This window comes from Anastrepha obliqua, chromosome 5 (genome assembly GCF_027943255.1).
Source record: "Anastrepha obliqua isolate idAnaObli1 chromosome 5, idAnaObli1_1.0, whole genome shotgun sequence".
Lineage (NCBI taxonomy): Eukaryota > Metazoa > Arthropoda > Insecta > Diptera > Tephritidae > Anastrepha > Anastrepha obliqua.
The window spans coordinates 76,059,154-76,080,854 of record NC_072896.1 but is presented as its reverse complement, the minus strand read 5'-3'; the positions used below and the strand labels follow the sequence as shown (position 1 = coordinate 76,080,854).

At 30.8% G+C, this 21,701-nt stretch overlaps 1 protein-coding gene across 3 annotated transcripts in view; it reads right to left on the bottom strand.

Moving 5' to 3' along the window:
* Nucleotides 1-632: 632 nt before the first annotated feature.
* LOC129248014 (protein bunched, class 1/class 3/D/E isoforms-like) overlaps nucleotides 633-21,701 on the bottom strand; it is a 153,122-nt gene continuing 132,053 nt past the window's right edge. For 2 of the 3 annotated variants that reach the window (XM_054887415.1, XM_054887416.1), the window contains exon 3: nucleotides 633-4,299. In XM_054887415.1, the coding sequence (XP_054743390.1) occupies nucleotides 3,820-4,299 (480 nt within the window). In that variant the 3' untranslated portion in view covers nucleotides 633-3,819. Of the gene's footprint in view, nucleotides 4,300-13,939; nucleotides 15,133-21,701 lie in introns of those variants that run through there. The other variant, XM_054887417.1, reaches the window with a different exon arrangement.

Genomic DNA, 21,701 nt, shown 5'->3' with positions numbered 1-21,701 from the left:
AAATTAGCAAAATCAGCGCTTTAGCGTTTGCATATATTATATATATATGTATATGTATTTATGTATCAATGGACAATTGATTTTGCTTCAGTCATGTGTGTGTATGTGTAATACACACAAATGCAGGCGAATCCTTAGACAATTAGAGTCTCCGCAGGATTCTGGGCGTTATCTAGCAGCCGTTTTTGCATTTTCTTACACATTCTCATCGTTATATATAACATGTATGTATACCTATTTTATGATTTAAAAGTCAACTTATAAACTGTAGCTGAACATAACTTGAGGTTATAAAGAGATAATAGTTGGATTGTGTGCATAGGCGGTGTAAGTGGTGTAAGCGCGATTGAGTACCTAAGATACATGCGTATGTGTGTGTGTGTGTGATAAATACATACAAAAATCTTACAACAGATTTGTATACAACATTATTTACTAGTATTAAGCATTTTAGGTTATGTACGCATGAATCGAAAGACAATAGAATTTTTATGACACACAAAAGTCTAAATAAAAATTGTGAAATTAAATTAAAACAGACCACAAGCAATTGTCAAATTTACATGGTTCTGGAAAAGTTGTGAAAATTTCAATGAAGTATGCAAAAGTTTATAATAAATATACAATTAAAATTAGTTGCCGCCAGCAACAGATAGACAGGCTTTTAGTTTATATGTGTATTTGTATATGTTTGTTGCATAAAAAAAGATTTACAGTATTTGCTTTGCATTAAGTTAAAAAATTGCCAACATTGAAAAGCAAGAAAGAAATGCAAACACTATACAATTATTGATATGTGCTAAAGTAAATGTCGGCACAGTGCCTTCAGCGCAATGTGGAGTTAATATTAATATTACAATCACGGCGTTTTGCTGGCATTACAGTTAGTACAATTTTATATGGATATTTATTTATATTTTGTTACATTTTTCAATGCGTTTTGTATTTGTTTTGTTTTTTAAGGGTGATTATTTGAAATATTTTACATGCTTTTGTTGTTGGCTCTTTTACCCTTTCACTTTGACAATTTCGATATATATTTACAATAACAATTTGCTTTTGCATATAGCGCAATTTTTGATTTTTTGGACAAAATAATGATAAAGTTGGCTTAGCGCAATATTTTAGTTTGGTTTAAAAAAATATGTATTTTTATATTGAATGTTTTTACAGTTTTTATCTTTTCTTTTGCAATTTAAGTGAATAATGTAAATTAGGGAAAATTTTGATCCAAAGTAACAAGTTGAGAAACATTTGCATACCAAAAATTACAGCAATACGCACACACAAAAATTTAAGAAATTTGTTTGAAGGCAAAATATGAAAAGGCATTGATATGAAAAGAGTGAAGTATGTAGTTGTAGTTAGAGTTTAAGTTTAAGTTCAATTTTAGTTGAGCTGATTTATGTTTTTTTTTTTCAAAAAATCTCTTGCTAGTTTCAAAGCTCTTCTTGCATTGATTATTAATGTAAAGTAAAATAAATTAAGTTAAAAATGTGAGGCACTTAAACACTGTGCTGCGCCTGCAAACCCCTCAGCTACGTATTTACAAGCAATACCAAAAATTTCCATTTTAAGTGGTTTCAGCTCAAACTAAAGTATGTTTTTTTTTGTATCAAACAAATTTTGCTACACGGCTTCATTTGTGTGTGCATATGCTTCTTTTTAGTATTTTTTGTTTTGCAAATTCATCATATTATTTATCTGCGGCTTTGCCCACTGCTGGTTTTGCGTTTTTCCTTACTCTCCCCATGCTAATATTTAATTCTTTTGTCTTTTGTTTTTTAACTTGAAATTCTTTTTATTTCAACTTCAAGTTTACGCTCTTCATGGTGTACATTTTCTATTTTTGCATTTTGGAGAGCAAACATTTTTGCAAATTTTGTATTTCTTATGCGGAAATTCTACTCGCTCACTTGCAAGTATGTTTTGCATGCAATTTGTATTTTTCTATGTGTATTTTTTGCAATGTTTTACAATCGTTCATTTTCCTGATGCATTTTCTTTACATAACATTTCGCTTAGCACTTATAGTTTATTTCAATCCTTCTTTTCAAAAACCATATTCTAATTTCTATTTTCTCAAATACATATGTTACATGCAATAGCTTTGTTGTTGTTGTTATTGTTATTAATAATATAATACAATATTTTGCTTTTGAGTTTCGATGAGTCACATCATTTTCTCATTCGCTCTGATTTGTAATCATTATTTGGCAAATTACAATTTTTATATAATTTTGCGCTATTCAAGTGTCAGTGAAAAGTTAAAACCTAAGGACAGAGAAATCTTTAAGACAGAAAAAAATGTATATATTTAACATTATGGCAAAGCGAAAACAAAAACGCTACAAATGATTTGAATATTGTTTCCTTCGCACAAGCACAGTTAGGTGTGCAACAATGCAACGCTTCAGTTCGGCTGATATTCAGCTTTCGATGCGTGCAGCCCTACAACATTTCTGGTTTATGTTTTGTTAGTACTTCCGTTTGCTTGTTGCCGTTCTTCTACTTGGTCTACTTCTTCTAAATTATCTCTTTTGCAAATGTCCAATTTTTGCATTTTCTCTATTTGTCCCCGCTGGTTGCACTCTTGCTGTACTTGTGGGTTTTTGTTTTAAAATTTATTTATTTTCTTCTTTCAATTTTATAATATAATACCTCTTTGTTGTGTTTGAAATGATAAAAAAAAATTGAGTTATATCACATTTTATATGATTATTCATCAGCTTTATCCTTGCAGTTTGTACGCATTGGGTCAACACGCTGCAGAGTGTTGAGTGCATGCGAATTTTACACGTATTTATACTCTGGGTGTAAGCCGCTAACGTAATGACCCTTGGTACATGCATGCGGCGGTGTACATCAAACAGCGTGTAAACTTGTGTGTCAACATTGATGTTGCGCCGTAATAACACAACATGTTGCCAGCAACATACAGTGCCGATGGGCGCAGCAACATAGCCACAAATTTAACGAACTGTTTGAAGCCGTTCAGGGTATGTGTGTTTTTTCACTTATTTATTTATTTATTTTTTGAAGTTGTTGAGTTGTTGATTTTTCGTGTGTGCGTGTACGTGTTGTTGTTTGCAGCGCGAACGTTTGAAAATAAATGTTTTTTCGGTTTTAGGTGAACGAGTATCTGCATTGTCTTTTCTGGTATAGTTTATAAAACTATAAAGCGCCAGTTGCGCGGCTTGTAATGTTTGCAGTTTTGAGAAAATCTTCATTTACATATAATCGAAAAATTCTTGTAACTTTCTTGTAAAAAAATATATATATGTGTATAAAATAATGCAACTTTAACAAAGCTGCTCTAAACCATAACAACGCTGGCGCTATTCCTCATTTCTCAAAAGCCGCAAACATTTTTAAAGCAAGTGCCTTTTGCATACATTTTTTTAATTTGTTTCATAGTAATGAAAATCTATTTTTTTTCTGTTCAACAAAAAATTCAAATTTGTGAATTTCTCTGTTGCACTATTTAACATTTACTTCAAACCCTCCTTCATTCTTAAAAAAAAAAAAAGATTCTCATTCGCGATACCTTTTTTGTTTTTATTTTTAATACTCGCCCCTTCGCGTTTCTTTAACGCTTAAACAACACAATCGCTTCCAACATTTCATACATTCGCGCGCACAGTTCCCAACCGCCTCGCACAGCAACTGCACAACACATTAATGCCATCAACATCCACCAACATCATTTTATATAACTCCAACTAGCCAAACTGGTGCTTCGAAAGTTTTTTGTTTTGCTTTTAACGCTACGCCTCGCTTTAACTAAGCTGCATCAACAAACGCTTCAGCATGTGGCGTTTAAGAGGAAGGCAATGGACCATTTGTGGTGGCCGCCGCATTTTCGGTGCCATTGCTGGCCGCTGCTGTTGCTGCTGCTGCCGTTGCTGTTGTCTCGGCCGCTGGACTGGCATCGTTGCTCTCGTTAGCTGCAGCAGTGGTTGGTGTGCCAGCCTGCTGTGGTTGCTGTTGCTGTTGCGGCTGCTGCTGTGGCGCTGCGGCAATCATATTGTTGGGCGTCGCTGTGGCATTTGCATTGCCTGCTGTGATCGCTGCTGTTGCTCCAGTACTGCCATTGCTATTGCTGGTGGTGTTGCTACCAGCGATCTGAAGTTGAGTCTGCATTTGCAGTTGTTGCAATGTCTCCTGCGACATATTCGCCTTCAGTATCGTATTCTCAACTTCAAGTTGATTGATCTTATCCATTAGCTCGGAAATTTTCTCCTTGAGTACTTCAACTTCCTCGCGAACAGCTATCATAAGATGGGATTTGACCAGATCCTGTGGAAAAGTGAGAGAAAAAGGAATGTATAGAATAAATTAGTGAGTGTCGAATTGCGTTAATATACTCCTACATACATTTTTATATATGAAACTATATATATATATAAATATTACTATACTATGTAAATATTATATATATAAATAAATAAATACGCGAGTCAATTCTTGAACAAATATTTAATTTTTCTATCATTTTATATGCTTACATATTAAATATGTCTGTAAGTATAACCTCAATAAATAACCAAAAGTTTGCCTACAAATTTCTCATAATTTTTTGACTTTAGTATTTTTGCCTTCTTCTCCCAAATCACACGTGCTTCATAATTTAAAAAATCAATATTTCCCAAATGAGGCGCGTGTAAACACAGCGACAACACAACAAACATTTCCACGAGGTAAATAAAAAATATTTGCCACAATATTTATGTGCTCATATATGTATGTATGTACCACTATTGATGTAGTGGTAGAATTTTGCAAGCCTCGCACAACTCTATCGTAAATATTTGCCTACAAATGTTAAATTTTGTTTTCCCAAGAAGCCACGAACGGAATTTGCTTTTCAGCTAATGTTTTCTCAGCGATAAGGAATGATAAGATAAGTACTAATTTTGGATAACATTAAAGTAGAAAAACAGTTGTGCTCAACCGGCAAAATGTTGAGCAATTTTGGCTATTTTTCTTTCGTTTTGTTGCTTTTTTCTTAAAAAAGTTAGCTCGTTATACATATAAGATATTCAAATTTTAAACTTTGCACAAACATTGTAAAAGTTCAAATATTTTCACCAAAATTTTCTTTTTTATTCAGAATTCATAGACAAAATTTGGAAACGCAGTTTTATAAAACCAATAAATGTTCGTGATTTTTAATGGGCGTGATGGGCTACAACCCTGCATACTCTAAATTTTGTTAAAAATTCTGATAAAAAAGTTTGAAATTTTAATTTTTTAAATTTTTTCCAAAGCAAAAGGCTGGATTTAAGTGGTTTTTGTAGGAAAATGAACTATATTTTTATAAAAAGTAAAGTTTTTTCCTTATTTGCAAAAAGTGTAAAACTTGGGTTTAATTGGTTCTTGTAGGAAAATAAACTATATTTTTATAAGAAAAAAAAATATATATAAATTATTAAAAAAATATAGTAAAACTGGTGCAAATGTTGCTGCCTGAATTACTTGAGCACAAAGATAGATGTACATATGTATATATGCATATTCTTCAAAAATATAAAAAAAAATTCCTAAAAAAAATGTTAAATTACGGACTAGCAATTTTTCAGTTAATTTTTTAACGCAAAGGATTTTAATCTCATACAATATTAAAATTATCCTGCCACGTTTGCAAAAACTTATTTATAGCTTTTTCTTTACATAATTTCTCAGTCTTTTCAGTATGCATGCACATGCATATATATGTATGTATGTATGCTAAATGAACTTTTTCATCACAATCCAGCTGCGCTGAGTATGAAAAACAAAAGAATCTCATAAATGCATAGAAGAAGATGCAGACAAGAATCACTTTCAAAACTATATTTATCTGATGTTGCTGCATGTATGTGCATATGCTTGTATGACGAGGGTGAACATTATTATTATTAGTTGCTAGAGCGCTGGCTTTGGGCGCATGGTGTTGCACGAGGGTGAATACAGAAGAATTTAATCGAAAATATAAATAAAAACTCGCGAAAAAAATCAATGAAAAAATAAGATAAAATAAAGTGGAACATAAAATATAAAAAATGTAAACAAAATTTAATCAAAATAAATCAGATAGTGGAAATAATTATAATTAAATAAAAGGTAAAAAAAATTAGAAAATAAAATAAAATGGAACATTAAATAAAAATAAAATTAAACAAAATTTAATTAAACAAAATTCGGTACCAAAAATAATTATACTTAAATAAGAGATAAATAAAAAATTAAAAAATAAAATAAAATGGAACATAAAATAAAATAAAAAATAAACAAAATTAAATTCGGCAGCAAAAACAATTATAAACAAATAAAAAATAATAAAATAAAAATAAATATAATTAAGTATAAAATAATTCATCATTTTAGCGACCTACATAACCACTACTTTTCCACATCTTTTCAGAAAATAGCATTTCTTCGTTTATTAGTGAACAATGCACATTTTTCTGTGCTAGAAAAATAGTAGGAAGTGGAAGTACAATATGAGCAGTAGCAAAATTCTTATTTAAAAATATTGAGAATGAAATGTTTTCTAAGCTATAAGCAACCAAAAAACAAGCGTTCAACAGCAATATATGAGGTTATCGTAGAAAAAAAAATATTGTGACGAGTTTTACAGAGAAGAAGAAAAAAATCAAAAAGGGGTTTCCAGTTATATTTCATATAGCGGCAACCAAGGTCGAATATATTTTAATGATTTTCCAAGAAAAATCAAATAAATTGCGGAAAAACCAGATGTAATAAAAATTATGTCGGCCTGCGCATATGGTCACTTTCCTGTGAGTAACAGCAGAGAGTTCAAACGTACAACGGCATATTACATTAAATACGGGAGCAAAAAAATAAATGAAAAATACTAACAAAAAATGAACGTCACGCCACCCAAAAAGTGATTCATTTGTGCTGGGATCGTAATGCTTAAACATCAGCGCTGTTCATTCACTGTCAGGCAACCAAAGACAACACCTTAGCATATATGTACATACATATGCAATCACGCAATAGTAGCGAACTACCGACAACAAGAACAGACAACGTTCTGTTAACAGGCCAACATTCAGCACTGCAACGTCAATAATATATTTGTATGTGTGCATGTAATTTCCTTGGAATACGTAAATATGTTGGCAAAAGTTATTGAAACACGTGGCACGTATCATTTAAACTCAGCTCCATGCCAAATAAACTAGAACACGAACGAAAAGTTCATAGTGTCTTTTACTGAAATTGTATTTTTGCTACACAGCAATCTGTTATTTTTTTGTATTTACGGTATGGACGGGTAGTGTGAGTACTCAAAATCGGACCAGTGGGACACTTAAAGCAATATGACAATCACTAAAGTGAGCTACAAGAAATGCGTGTAAGTTAGGGGAGTGAAAGCTGTGTGGGTGTTGTTCAAGAGAGACATGCATATATGCATGTATGCATATGTGCTCCTGCACATATAATAGTTGCGCTGCTACTTGATTACAGCACATAGTATTTGCACATGTGCCGATAATTATGAGAAAATTGTGCCGTAAACGAGGGTGGCATATTTGAAATCCACACGTAATAGACGTTAGTGTAGCACAGAGCAAAAAAAGTAGTGAAGGTGGGCAGAAACAAAAAATCAATTTGGTAGTGGTACTTTATGACTATGGGGAGGAAAAACAAAAGCTTAGCCCTAATTAAGACAATTACTTGTCTTCTAACAAGACAAACAGATAAAAAAGAAAGAGCACTAAAAATATGTGTCAATGGTCTTGTTGTTTTTTGTTTGTTTTTAAGTGGGTCAATATTAGCAGAAAAGAAAATATTATTGCTTGGATATTAAGTGCATGGTGGCCTTTCATGTTTCTAGAGAAAGAAAACAAATGAAAAATTATGAAATTTTAGCACACACAGCAGCTGGTTATGTCTGTAGCTAAAAAATAAACCAAAAAGTTGTAGATAATATAATTAGCTCCATTTTGTAAGAAGGCTGATAACACGGTGTGACCAAAAATTAACTTTTTTTAGTATTTAGGGAAAATTTTACTTGTTTTTAATTTATGAGAAAAATAAAATAAAAATAATTGCTGAGTAAATCGAAAACTATTTTTCCTCTATAAGGAAGAACGTCATAACCTTAAAAAATTGCTCAGATAGCACAAAAAAAAAAGTCTACAAAAAGCGAAAGTTTGATAGTTAACGGTATACCATATATTACTTTGCTGATAATACAGGTATTTTTCATATTATATTAATTCTCTTTTCTCTTACACATATGTACTTTACATACAATAACAAAAAGCTGCACTGGCTGCGTTTGCCTCGAATAGAACGCTGCTAAAAGTCAATGTGCGCTTAATGCGGTACATTCTCTTCTGCCATGATTTGTGCGAACAATTTTGGCATGACCGCATTTTATTTGCATAAATGTGTGGTATTTGCGAAAACAAAAAAATGAATAATAAACAAAATACTTGCACTCTTAACAGACAGTCCATTTTTTATTTCCCAAGGTCTGAGAATGTTTGTTGAAAGACATGTATGTATGTACGAGTACATAAAGCCAAATAAACACGTGCCGAACTTTATGAAATAGAAACTTAATTTTGTGGAATGTTGAGATATATGTATGTACATGTATGTGTGCATGTATTATTTAAATAAAAATAAATTTAGGCTGCATTCATAAAATTTGGGTATTTATTGATATGAGGTATACACCTCGAGTGTGGCAGATAATATCGAAAAACAGCATAATAATTTTGGCATTCAGTTTGTAAAGATGTAAGAGGCGTTAAAACATACTAAAAATGTTTTCCTAACAGCGCTTGATGCTTCGTAGGTGATGGCAAATAAAAACAAAACTTTACATAAAAAACCTGTATTTGCGAGATAACATCAAGTTGTACAATTTAAAAGAATTTATATTCTTTACACTTAATTCAAAGATAATAATTTCATGCTTCGATGGCGAACCTTAAACATTTTGGCTCACACCCAAAACTATTAATACCTGAGATAGTAGGGAACTATGTCTTCCATTATTGTGTCTGTCGAGAGATGAGAGACTAAATTTTTTATTTCAAAATCAAAATTTTGCATCACAAGAAAAAAATCAGCAACAGCTGAATTCGTGATTATTACCCGGTCAGGCAACATAGCACCAACAAATTTGACTAATTTTGTTTTGAAAACATCAAATAATTTTCTTAGCGAAAATGTTGGCGTTTGAGAGTTGACAATAATGCGAGTTGAAAATTTTTATAAAAACGCAATAGTCCGCCATAAATATAAAAATAAGCCTTTGGAATGATATACGTAATATTTGCGAAAGTCCACACAATTTTGAATGTATCGTAATCTGTTTGTTGTTAATTTTTATTTTAATTTGATATCTCAAACTCGCCAAATTCAAATGTTGTGCGCAGAACAACAAAATGATAATAAAAAGTTTTAAAGAAATTGATAAAAACAACACAAGTGACAAGTGAGAATGACGTGGCAAGGCCGTGGGATAGGTGCGTACTTAAATGGACTTTGTAAGATAAAATCGAGATGATTACTGCTGATAACAGCAGACAGTAAAAAATCTAGCATAAAAATGTTAATCAACAGCATTTATGCAGGCGGCTGAGTAAGTAATTGCCTATTTACTACAGAAAGGAGATCAAAGCACATCTGCATACATATGTATATACGTGTGCATTGCACGCAAATCTGAAAAAGTGTAGTTTGCATTTTAGATTTGCAAAGGAAAACTTTTAAAATGTAAACAAATACGTAAGACACTACAACACAAATTGCATTCTGCTATTTATTTTTTTTTCGCTCGAAAATCTACCAAATTTATGGTATTTTGCTACAAGGCGCCAGTGAGCCGAAGAAATCGCGTCTATAAAAAAATTTAGCACGCGCCAAAAAATGTACTTATACAAAAACAGGTTTTGCAAGATATGCCACAAATTACTATAGAAAGAGGAATTCGAAGTACAAGTGCTGCGCTTTTATCGTTTTTCTTTCAACTGGCAATCGCCAAAACAAAATAAAGTTATTTAAATATAATTGATAAGCTGCAGTCGTACAAAATAAAATCGTGCCAACTCAAAGGAAAATAAATAAACCAAAAAACCTGTTTACAAATATAAAACAGAATTAATAGTATACGATGACATATGTATACATACGCACATACATGTGAGTAATTGATGATAGTAGGCGCAAAAACCCTACAGAAAATAAGAAAAAATTGAGGTATAAAAAAATATGTGAGACAGAAAAAAAAACATTCAAATAAATGAAAAAATGAAGTCCAGATAAAAGGAGCAAAGCAAAAAATGTTAAAATGCGCGAGAAGTCGAACATATTTTGAATACAATATCAGTAAAAAGAGTGAAGAAAAAAAAAATAAATAAAAAAAAAAGTTGGAAATATGCTCATAACAATACTCAACTTGTTAATCAGGTAGTTAAAAGCGAGTAAAAAGCGAATTGGCGAATAAAAATGTTGAAATGGATATACATGGCTATACTTTTATGTACGTGTATATACAAGAGCAGCATAAGAAGTGCCAAAAATAGGTATGTAAGCAACTAATAAAGTTAAGAGCTAAACAAGTGTTGAGTTTATGGTAAGTATAGCTATTTGGCTTCTTACTTTAAATTTGCTGCATATTTTTTATTATTTTTTTTATAATACCTTTGCTTTGTTTTTTTATTTCAGATTCTTTGAAAGTAAATCTAGAAATACGACAACACAATTGAGTAGTGCTGGAATTTGATCAATATATGTAAGTGTACTGATATTATTAGAAAATGTATTATTGCTTCAAATACAATTTAAGTGCATATATTCGAGAGACAAAAATTTTTTACGAACAGTTAAAAAACTTTTTTGGAAGTACTAGTAATTTATCCGCTCAATGATATGTGCAGAGATATATTTTTTTTAAGTAGTTTTTCTTAAAAATGTCATCTACAAGTATATATTATCAAAGAAACAAATTTGCACTTTGTTATTTAATTTAGTGAATGAAAATTTATGCCCCATACAAAACTAATGCGGAAACTAAAAAAAAACACAACTGCCATTTTATTTGCCAAAAATTAAAGAATAAATCGCTACCTTTTTCAATTTGACTAATTATATTGGATAATAAAAAAAATTATTTTACTTGAAACTGTTAACTGTGCCTATTATTTTGACAACTGCGTGCTTGTGTAAGTAATTTTATGTCTTTTCGCTATTCAGGGAAAATATATATTAATTTTTAATTTGCTTTGCTTTCTAATGGCTTTTTGTTCTTTTTCTGACACATAAAATATTTGAGTACAACTCAAGTAAGTTAATATAAAGCACAGTAATACGAGTATTACAGCCGCCTAACAACAACTCAGCAATCACTTTCACAAGTCCTTAAAGTCAACTATGCACTTTTCTATTCTACACAGCGATCAACAATTAACTGGATTAATGTTTTTGTGTGGCATGAAAAATGAGTACAGTCTAGACAACATAGTGACGAAAAGATCAAACAAATTACAACAAATACAACGAGAATGGAGTCAATGCTAATGCCTAATAGACTTGGAGACAGTTAGGTGCAAAAGCTTTAAACTATTCATTTGTAGGCGTACTTGCGCGCAATAATTGCTGCTACACACCTATTTACTATCTACATACTCGTCTATTCAAGTAATAAAATGTACACAGCTGCTAAGGTGACAAGTGGATCTAAAGGCAATTCTAGATACAGCTGACTTAATAAGCCTAATGGCATAGGCTATACACACAGGCTATACTATTCCCCCACTAACATTGCTATAATTCACTTTGACCTTCGCGCACACACTTATTGCAAGCGAATCTGTCGCGCCGCGTCTTAACGCGCAAGCTCTTGGCGTGCGTGCGGGTGCATTTTTATTTTTATTTTTAATTTCTGTGGCATTGCCATCATTCTCGCCGACGACGCCGCCAGCGCTTGAGATTATCGACATCGGAGGCGATAGCGCGCAAATTGAGGACAGAGCCATGGTGATATTTTTGTGTTTGCCATTCACCCAGCGCGAACTGGTTGATTACATGCATGTATTTCCGATCTTTGGTATACATCAGCTTCGCCATTGCCCAGTCCCATATACGGTTGGGGCGCGATCAGTGTTTGGTTATCTGTCGAATGCATTTATATGCGTTACGCGCTTGTATAGCGAGAATTCTTGCACGCCGACGGCGACTACAATGACGTGGGAGTGGTTGGTTTTTGGCTCTCAGATAAATAACCCAGAAGAAGATGTCGCCTTTTAGCAGATAAATTTAACAAAGGAAATATGGCGAGTATTTCAGCTGTGTGCGTATTTATGTACGAGTATGCATGAATGCATTGGGCTTTGTGCGAAAGCGTGGGGCTGCAAGAGTTTTGGCCTAAGCGCTGGCCCAGATTTGTACTATACACGAAATTGTTTGCTGCCATTATTAGACGCTTGTTCTTTTATTTGGTGGCTGTAAGCAAAATTTACATTCAAATCTGTATAAAAATATTTTTATAAATTGTAAAACAGTCGAACATTCAATTTTGAAGTGAAATTAAAAAGTATTAATAATCAATCTTTTTCCACAAAAAATTGTCCCCTCTTTATCGAGTTTGTCAACTTTTGCGCAACATTGCTGCAGTGGCGTTTGTTTGTGTCAAAGCTGAATGCTTTTAAATCCCTGCATGCAATCAGTCATTTGGGTGACTCAGCTATCGATTGAAAATACGGCAATTGAAGCGATATACGACACGGGAAATGATAAAAAATTTTGTATTTGTGTCAAATTTGGAAAAAGAAAAAGTTGGTTGAAGCTCAGCAATTCATTTGTGAGAAAGCAATTTGAACAAATATTCGTTTAAAGCAAAGTGTTTTTTATAATCTGATTATTAAAAATCTACTAAAAAATGTGTAAATAATTCCATTTCAGAAATTTTAATGCAGTGCCAATTATCATTAAGATGAATGAAAAAATAATTATCAAGTAAAATATAATATTTTCAAAAGAAATTTTTTTTTAAGAGAAAATATTTTTCTGTATCGAGTTTTAGATATTTCAGAGAAGCAAAACTGCTGGAGTCAACGGTGCAACTGAATTTTTTTAAAGAAATATTACTCTCAAACTAATAATTTTCAGATCATGTAATTTTTTTTTATAAACATTTTTGTTGTTTAATAGGCTTTTTACACCCAAACTAATGATTTCAGGATATTGTAAAACTATTTTTTCTAATTTTTTTTAAGGTTTCTTGTTTAATAGGTATTTGCTGCTGAAATTCTACGTTTCACTGCATCTACTCTCATTTTAACCGAAATAAATCGATCTTCTTTATATGCATACATACATACATACATACATACAAATGTAACCATACTATGCTAGTGGCAAGTTAATTCCTTTCAGCTGAATCAATTCATATTGCAAGCGCTTCAAAAATTTTGTCATGAACTTTTTCTAGTGCGTATAAATATAAATATTTATTGTATATTTTCATGCAGAAATTTAGGTGGCTTTACAGTGAAAATATCTCGTATGAATTTCGGATTATGCATGAATACGATACTTTTCTGCGCTATTCTGATTATTTTCAATGCTCTATTTAAAAAAAAAAAATTATGCTCTATTTAAAAAGAAAATTATTGTATATTTTTATGCTCTATTCCGCAAAACATAAAAGTTAATTTTTATGCCCTCCAATATTGAAAAAATATGTATTTTTTTATTCTCTATCATGAAAATTAAAACATGAATTTCTAATATCCACTTTTTTATCGCCCAAAAAAATTAGTTTCTTCCAGAAAATTCGTTTTATAACTTTTTACTAAATACTCTGAGATATTTCTGCAATTTTTATCTCTTGCTACACAAAATCAAAATTTTTTCACTTTTTCTGCATACATACTTATTTCTTTCTATTCATAAAGCAGAAACTTACTTTTGCATTGGGTACCATTACATAGCAAGGGCTGTCTTGTCCCTTTTGCCAAATTTCGTATAGCCAGTTTTCAGGTTGACGCATCGACATGGTGCCCATCATTTTTTCTGAGTTGCGCGTGTTGCTTGTTTTACTTTTTACTTGACAAGTTTTTCCTTGTTATATGTATGCTTCTTTTTTGTCTTAGTAGCGGTACTCTCCGCCTAAAACTTTTTCATATGATTTAATTTGGGTGTGTGTGATATGTGTTTGAGTGTCGTCTCTTATCGCTTTTTTATGAGCGCTAGTTTCAGTTTCGAAATTATATAACAATTTCACAGCTTTAAAATTTTTTTCCTTAGTGAACTCTAAGAAATTACACGATTTTCTTGACGTAAAAAAGAGCTTTTTTTATTTATCACGTTTAGCAAATAATTTTGCTGCAAGTTATGCTCTGTTAATTTTCTTTATGTTTAATATAATCTCAGCAGATTTTTGGTGCTTAATTTCCTTTTACTTTTGTTTTTTAGAAAAGGCACAGTCTTTTATAATTAGCTTCTTTAAATTTATTTTTTATAAATTGATTTTCTTGCTTTGCTTCCTTTGTTATAAATTTTTTTATATTTTATTAGTTACTTTATCAGCAGATCTTTTAAGGGTGTTGTTGGTTTTACAAAAGTTCAGCAATAACTGAATTTCATTTCAATGTTCAATAAGTTGTATCTCTCTTTAGCCACTCGGCTATCTGGGCAGGCAACCTTTTTCAATGTACGCGATGTGTCGTCGGCGCCCGTAACGATAACGAGTTGTACTTGAACGAGTTGAAAAACGCACGATTGACAGAGCTTTTGCGTCACTTTTGTGTGTATTGGTGCGCGAATGTAAGCTTTTTGGTTTTGAGTATAAAATTTGTTCACTTTGAGTCTTTCTAATGAATTTGCTCTTGGAAGTTGGCTTTCATGCGCAAAATGTACAAAAGGTAGCTTAAAACTGTACTTAGAAATTTTGGAAAATACTTTTGGTATTTAATGTTGTGATTTTTCAGAATTAATATAATTCTTAAATTCAGTCTTTTGACTTAAACAATATTTTACTTTAAAAAAGTTGTATTATTTGATTCAAATTGCTGTAATTGCTTTCTTTTTAATTTCACTTTTTGTTGTTGCAGTAGAAGCGTACTTTTGTTTAGCTTCGTGTAAGTTGTTTTTGGTAGCAAGTTTATATGGCGACTGAACGTCTGCCGGTTAATGTCGACACCTTTATATTGTATGGCAAACACCCGATTATCGACTCAAATGCCACACTCAATCACTCATTTGGTTGGTTGGTGGTTGGTGCGCATGTTTGTCAGAGTAATTTGAGTTTCTGATATATGGTATGTAGCTCGTATTTCTATCGCTACCGCAACATGTGAACAACGAATGTCACAGCACACAGCCCGGTGCGACCAGGCCAAGCAGACCGACAAGTAGATACTTTCTGTGTATCTACAGATGAGAATGTGTGCATGCAGATAATGCAGGCATTTTTGTATCTGCAATCGATTTTTGTGCTTGTATTTGTGAGAGTATGCGCACATTTCGCACTCAAATTAGTAACTTGCGTACGCCTGAGTATGCATGGAGAACAAAAAATTGAGTGAGTTGCATAGAAAGCGGGTACTCAGACGAGCAGAAATGGGGTGAATACATACAGATTGGAATAAATGAAAAAGTATCTGCAAATATTTGATGTGCGTCTAAATAGTTGACTAAGTTTATGTTGTTTGCTACTTTTTGATAATAATTTATTGTGACTTTTTATGCACACAAACACGCACAGAGATGTTTTTCATTTGATAATAAGAATTGTGAGCAAAAAAGCGTGATAAAAATGAAAAAAAAAGTTTAGCAGTAATGAAATATAAGAAAAATAAGGAAATAAAATCGGCTACGATTGCTATCTAAGTCAAATAAATGCAAAGCTTCTATAGAGTCTTCCAATAAGAACGGATCGAAAATATTATTATCTCTTATTTGAAAGGCTCATTTTTGTATGCTATTATGTGCGACATCGTTTGTGGCTTTGCAGGGTGGGACGATTGGGCACCAGTGATTGATTCTTCCCTGATCGATGTCTATATGAATTGTTTTTCTGAATGTTCGTAATTTGTTTTCTATATAAGTATAGCTCATTGATTTTCTTCTATATAAAAAAATTGTTTTTACATACACAAAACTACAACACAAACAACAAAAAAAAATTATAAAAAATCAGTGGGACCTTTTAGCAACTTCAAACTTGCACTTTATTCACTAAAAATTAATGAACTGAAAAATTGCATACCAATTTTTTTCCAAAAATACTAATTTCTCTGCTCATATTATCGCTCCTAGAGCAAAATGGCAGATATTCTAATTTAAATTTACAAAATTTGGAATTATTTGGTGTTTGTTTAACAATTACCTAAACTTTTATAAAATATATATATATATATATATATATATGGAGATGATTTTTTATAGTTAAATCAAATAACGAGTTGAACACAAAAAATCTGGGCTTAATTCTAAAATCTTGAGTTTTAAAAAAATATTATGAATTTTAATAAATTTTTAGAATAAAAACAAAAAATTAGGATATATGGTCCACAACCAAATAAAAGCTTCTTAATATTGTGATTAGTTTTGCCTATATACTATATACATACATACGTATATAATCAACATTTCAAAAACAAGAAAATCAATGTAACAATTTTCAAAACTAATCACAATATTGAGGTGCTTGCATTTGGCGAATTTATTTAGATTCATAATATTTTTTAAAACTCACATTTTTTGTGTTTAACTTGTTATTTGGTTTAAGAGTAAAAATCATCTCCATGGCTAAACACTTTGCATCTTTTTCCACTTGATTCTATAATTGGCGCATACACCCTATATTTTCCCTTCAATTTGTTTCCCTTTCTTGATATTGACGCAAAGCTTTGTGGGCCTTAGGCACTCAGATATGAGTAAAGCGTTTGTTTGCCATTCATTCCCTGCAGAGAGGTGGCCGCTAAAGGTAAAACCGTTTTCCTGTCGAATCCGAGACCAACACAGAACTGACTTGACTACTTAACACAATAACGATATACGTCATTGTTTTGCAAAAGAACAATAAAAAAAAACAATGCAAAAGCGCAAAAAGAAACCAGTTAAAATACATAAAATAACAATAAAAGTGGAGCTATCATAAATCACGCTAAAGACAGATAAATGTATGTCTATATGTAAATGTAATGCGAGTTTGTATGTGTATACGTATTTATGTAGCTCTGCCAAGCAAAGCAAAGCGTCGTATATTACCTGAATAAATACTAACAACGACTGGCTCTTAAGGAACCCCTTTGCGAAATAATTATGGCGTCATAAGTGATGAAGTTGAAGTGATGACGGACATATTGAAAAATGTCGAAACAAATTTCAATTCAGCACCGATGATGCAATCTTTTAACTGCTAAACTCAAACCAGTATGTGAGGTAAACTCAAACAAGTATAGAAGAGCGATAAAAATTATATTGAATTTTGAAATAATAATGAAAATTAGTTCATAGTTCAGGCTTGAGCATAATTAGAAGTAAATTGGAAAAGTTTCGCAAAAATATTAATAATTTTTAGGTAAATTCAGGTAACAATAGTGTGGTTTTGCTAAAAAATTTTATAAAAAAGTTTTGTAAAAAAATGTTTCTTTTTCATTTGAAAAAAAAACCAACTTTATTTTATTCATTTATTATTTTTCATATTCGAAAAGTTATTGAAGTCCCACTATGATTACTGAGTATAGCTTAACCTATAGTATAAATGCAAAAGATAAGAAAAAATCTGGTTTTTTCAAAACAAAAAAAAAAAACTTTTTCAAAAATATGTTTTATCCAAAAAAATAAGTTTCAAATTTTATCTAAATAATAAGAAGAACCGAAAACATTTCACTTTAAAAAAATATATAAAAATTTTCAACATTGAATAAATCTCAAAGTTATTAAATTATTCCGGTTAACTTCTTATTATTCTCAATCCTACGAATGAACAAATCTTCAGAAAAATTTGCGAAAGATGTGAAAAATGTGAAAGTCAAAATGTTGACAAAGATATTTCACTTTAAAAAATTAGCAAAATTTTAAACCTTGATAAAATGGCAAATTTATTATTTTTTTTTTTTCAAAATATTTATTATTTTATATTTTATTATAGTCAAGCCGACAAATGAATATTCAGAAAAAATTATGACAACGCCCAAAAAGATTGAATAACTTCATATGGAATCGCTCTAATACATTTTTAATGCATATTTTTAGGGATGTAAGTAGTCTTGTTAGAAGAATTTCTTAGTATACTATATATGTACATATGTACATAGATATAAACCATTCCAAGCCTAAGTCTAGATATAAATCATTCTATTAAACAGAAGCGCTTTATAATCCTACAGTATTTTTTTATTCCATCAAGTTTTATTTTTTGTCTTTATTTTATTATCAACGATATAAACCCACAAATCCTGCAAAAGAGCTTTTAACAAAAACCACATACCAAAATGTGTATCTTCAAAGGTAACGAACTGTTCTTTACGACGCAAAAGGTTTACACGCGTAACAAACAAACTTGTTTAAATTTTTTGATTTTATCTTTTCGGAGTGGGGGGTGCCACGTTAACATTTTTTGCGCACTTGTTTGATGGCGGTAATTAGTTATATTAAGTAGCTCCATGCAACATGCCACATGCGTTACTACGCATTTAGACTTTGAGAGTTCAAAGGTTCACTTAAAATGAAAGAAAATTCAAAGTAAAGGGAAAAATGCGTTCATAGTTATAACTGAAACAGTTAAGTATTGAATCGAGAATAGTAAACTGAAGTCATCATTGTAATGAGTCATAAAAAATTACACATTTCTTTATTCTTTCGGAGCATGTGCGCGTGAATATGTAGCAATTATTGCGTTCCCATGAAAATATGTAACAATTTTGTCTATTATAGCAAAATGTACGGTAAAGTAAACGAAGTATTTGGACACCTTTATATCAATAAAAAGACGAACAAAAAATAATACAATCATTGCTATCTTCCTCTTGTCTTTAAAATGCAGATAATATAAATTGAACTATAAAGTAGGGCGAAAGAAAAACGCTGGATTCGTCATAAAAATAAATGCGAGTTGTATATGTAGATCATTTTTTGCAAGTTATTTACACAACCAAGTAAAAACATAGAACATCGCTGTGAGTTTTAGATAAATCATATTTTTATAAAGTAAGTGACACAACAAAGTGATAAGTTTTGATTATATTTTTCTTGTAAATTGATATTAATTATATTTCGTTTATAAAAAGAGGCTTCATTCTGCAAGGTGGCACAAAATTAATCACCCTATCGGAAGATTCATAATTTTTGAAATTGGCGTCATATTTGAAACTTGTGAACTAGAAAACTGCAGCATACAAACAGAGCAGCAATGGAGCACGTAAAGATGAAAATATATTTTTTTATTTAGTAATACATTTTTTTTATTTCAAAATATTTTTTTTTTACTTCGTAATATTTTTTTTTATTTCAAAATATTTTTGTTTTTATTTAGTACAATAATAAATTTTTTTTTTTTTATTTCATTAAAATGTTTTTGTATATAGTATTTGTATATAATATTTAAATTATTCATTTTTATTCAAAAATAAATTTTTTTTATTTCAGAATATTTTTTTTTTATTTCGTAAAAAAGTTATTCATAAATTTAAGCTTAAAACTTTATGCAAAATTTTGGAAAATTCGTCCAATTTCCTTTAAATTTTCACACTTTTTATTCAGAATTTTTATAAAAGTTTAGGGAATGCAGTTTTTATAGCCTATTTAATTCTAGTATAATAAACTGCAAGTTTGAAGTGGCTTAAAAAATGAAAAAAAATTATGCATTCGATATACGAAGTAAATGCGCAACAACATCACTACCAAAAATTAACTAGAATGTTTTTTTAATTCTGATTAAAAAGTATGCAATTTTAATGAGAATGTGTCCAATTTTTATAAATATTGTACAAAGTTTGAAACTAATTTATTTATTTTTTTTGTAAATTTGAAACTAATTTATTTATTAAATTTTTTTTTTGTAAACATAAATTTTTACTTTTATAAACAAATTTATTTAAATTAGAAACTAAATAAATAAATAACCAAAATTTGGCAATATGCAGTGTTATTATCATTTTCTTTATCCTAATACGTAAATACATACATATACAAGTACATATTCTACCGTTTGATGAACACATTTTTCGAATTTCTCTTTTGAAATATTATTGATTTCGCATGTACATACATGCATACATGTCGCTTATTTACTACATAGTGTCATAATCCAATGTGGGATGCCTAGTAAAATGAAAGCCTAAAAGCTCGACCTTTGGTTTTTTGAGTTACGGCACTATTGATCGATCACTTACAATATGCAGGCAAGGCGAATCAATACAAGGTGAGAGGTGATATTAATGGAGCAGCTGATTTGTTTTCGTTTCTTTAGCCTTTAATATTAGGATGTCAGCACAAAATTAACGAAAAGTGCTTCTCAAGTTTTAGATTCTTTCTTGTTTCACTATTTTTATTCAACATACGACTCTTAGCAATTAAATGGTATGTGGAAAATGACATCCTTTGAATGTTCACCATGAGCCACGTCTACAAGTAAAATCTGCCAAGCGGTCGATTCATGAATGCCTAATTTTTGACAACGTCGAGATATCAATGTTAAAAGTTGTTTAGCAATACTTTGCGCTACAGCAGCAACATTCTCAATAGAACGTCCAGTTCTTGGACTGTCAGTCCTTTTTCTTTCTTCGATAGAACCAGTTTCTTGACATTTTTTGACCAACCTTTGAATTGCCGACTCATTCTGTCGATTATTTCTATAAAACCAAGCTTAAAGATGGACTATTTTCGTAAAAAGCTTCATAAACAATTTTAACGCGTTGTTCTATCGTGTAAAATTGCGCATTTGTTTACTTGACAAATGTCAAAGATGACTTGAAAAAGGTACTGTGTAGACATTATTCATTACTGACATCTAGGCGTCACTTTTGAAAGACTCTTTATGTTTATCACTACTCTACTTTCTTTTGCTGTGACATTATGATGCATAAGTTGTTGTTTTAGTCTAGTGCTACCAATTCCATAAATTTAATTTCATTTGATAAAGAACAGAAAATCTGATTTTTATGACTAATAAAAATAGAATTGAAACAAACTTAAATCAAGTCAAATTAATTAAAAATTAAAAAAAAAGCTATAAAAATATTCAGCGCGACATAAATGTAAAACTAAGCTGCAAAATACTCTTTTTTCTTCCGTTCAATAGCAACAAGTCTTCTGGCTTGAAAGAAAGTAATTGACTAGGCAGACTGTGGCCGATTAACGACTTAATTCGGAATTAAGTGCAACTAATGCGGATTGACAACTAGACCTAATTCTCATAATTTAAGCGGATTAGAGGAATTTTGTATGGCAACATTGCCGAAAAATGACAGTTACAGTACATTGTGATTATAAAATAATGAAACTTTTTAAGAGAAGAACAAGAAAGACTCGATGCAATGCTAATGCATTAACACGTTCGAAATTACATTAATTGTTTCGATATTTCGGAGCAGTTTGAGAAATTACAATTTAATATTTTTTAAAATAAATAGTAATTTCTTAGTATCAGGGCAGCTAATGCTTGTATTTCTTGCCTGCAGTCCATCTAATATATTACTGACAAAACTATCCAATAAGCA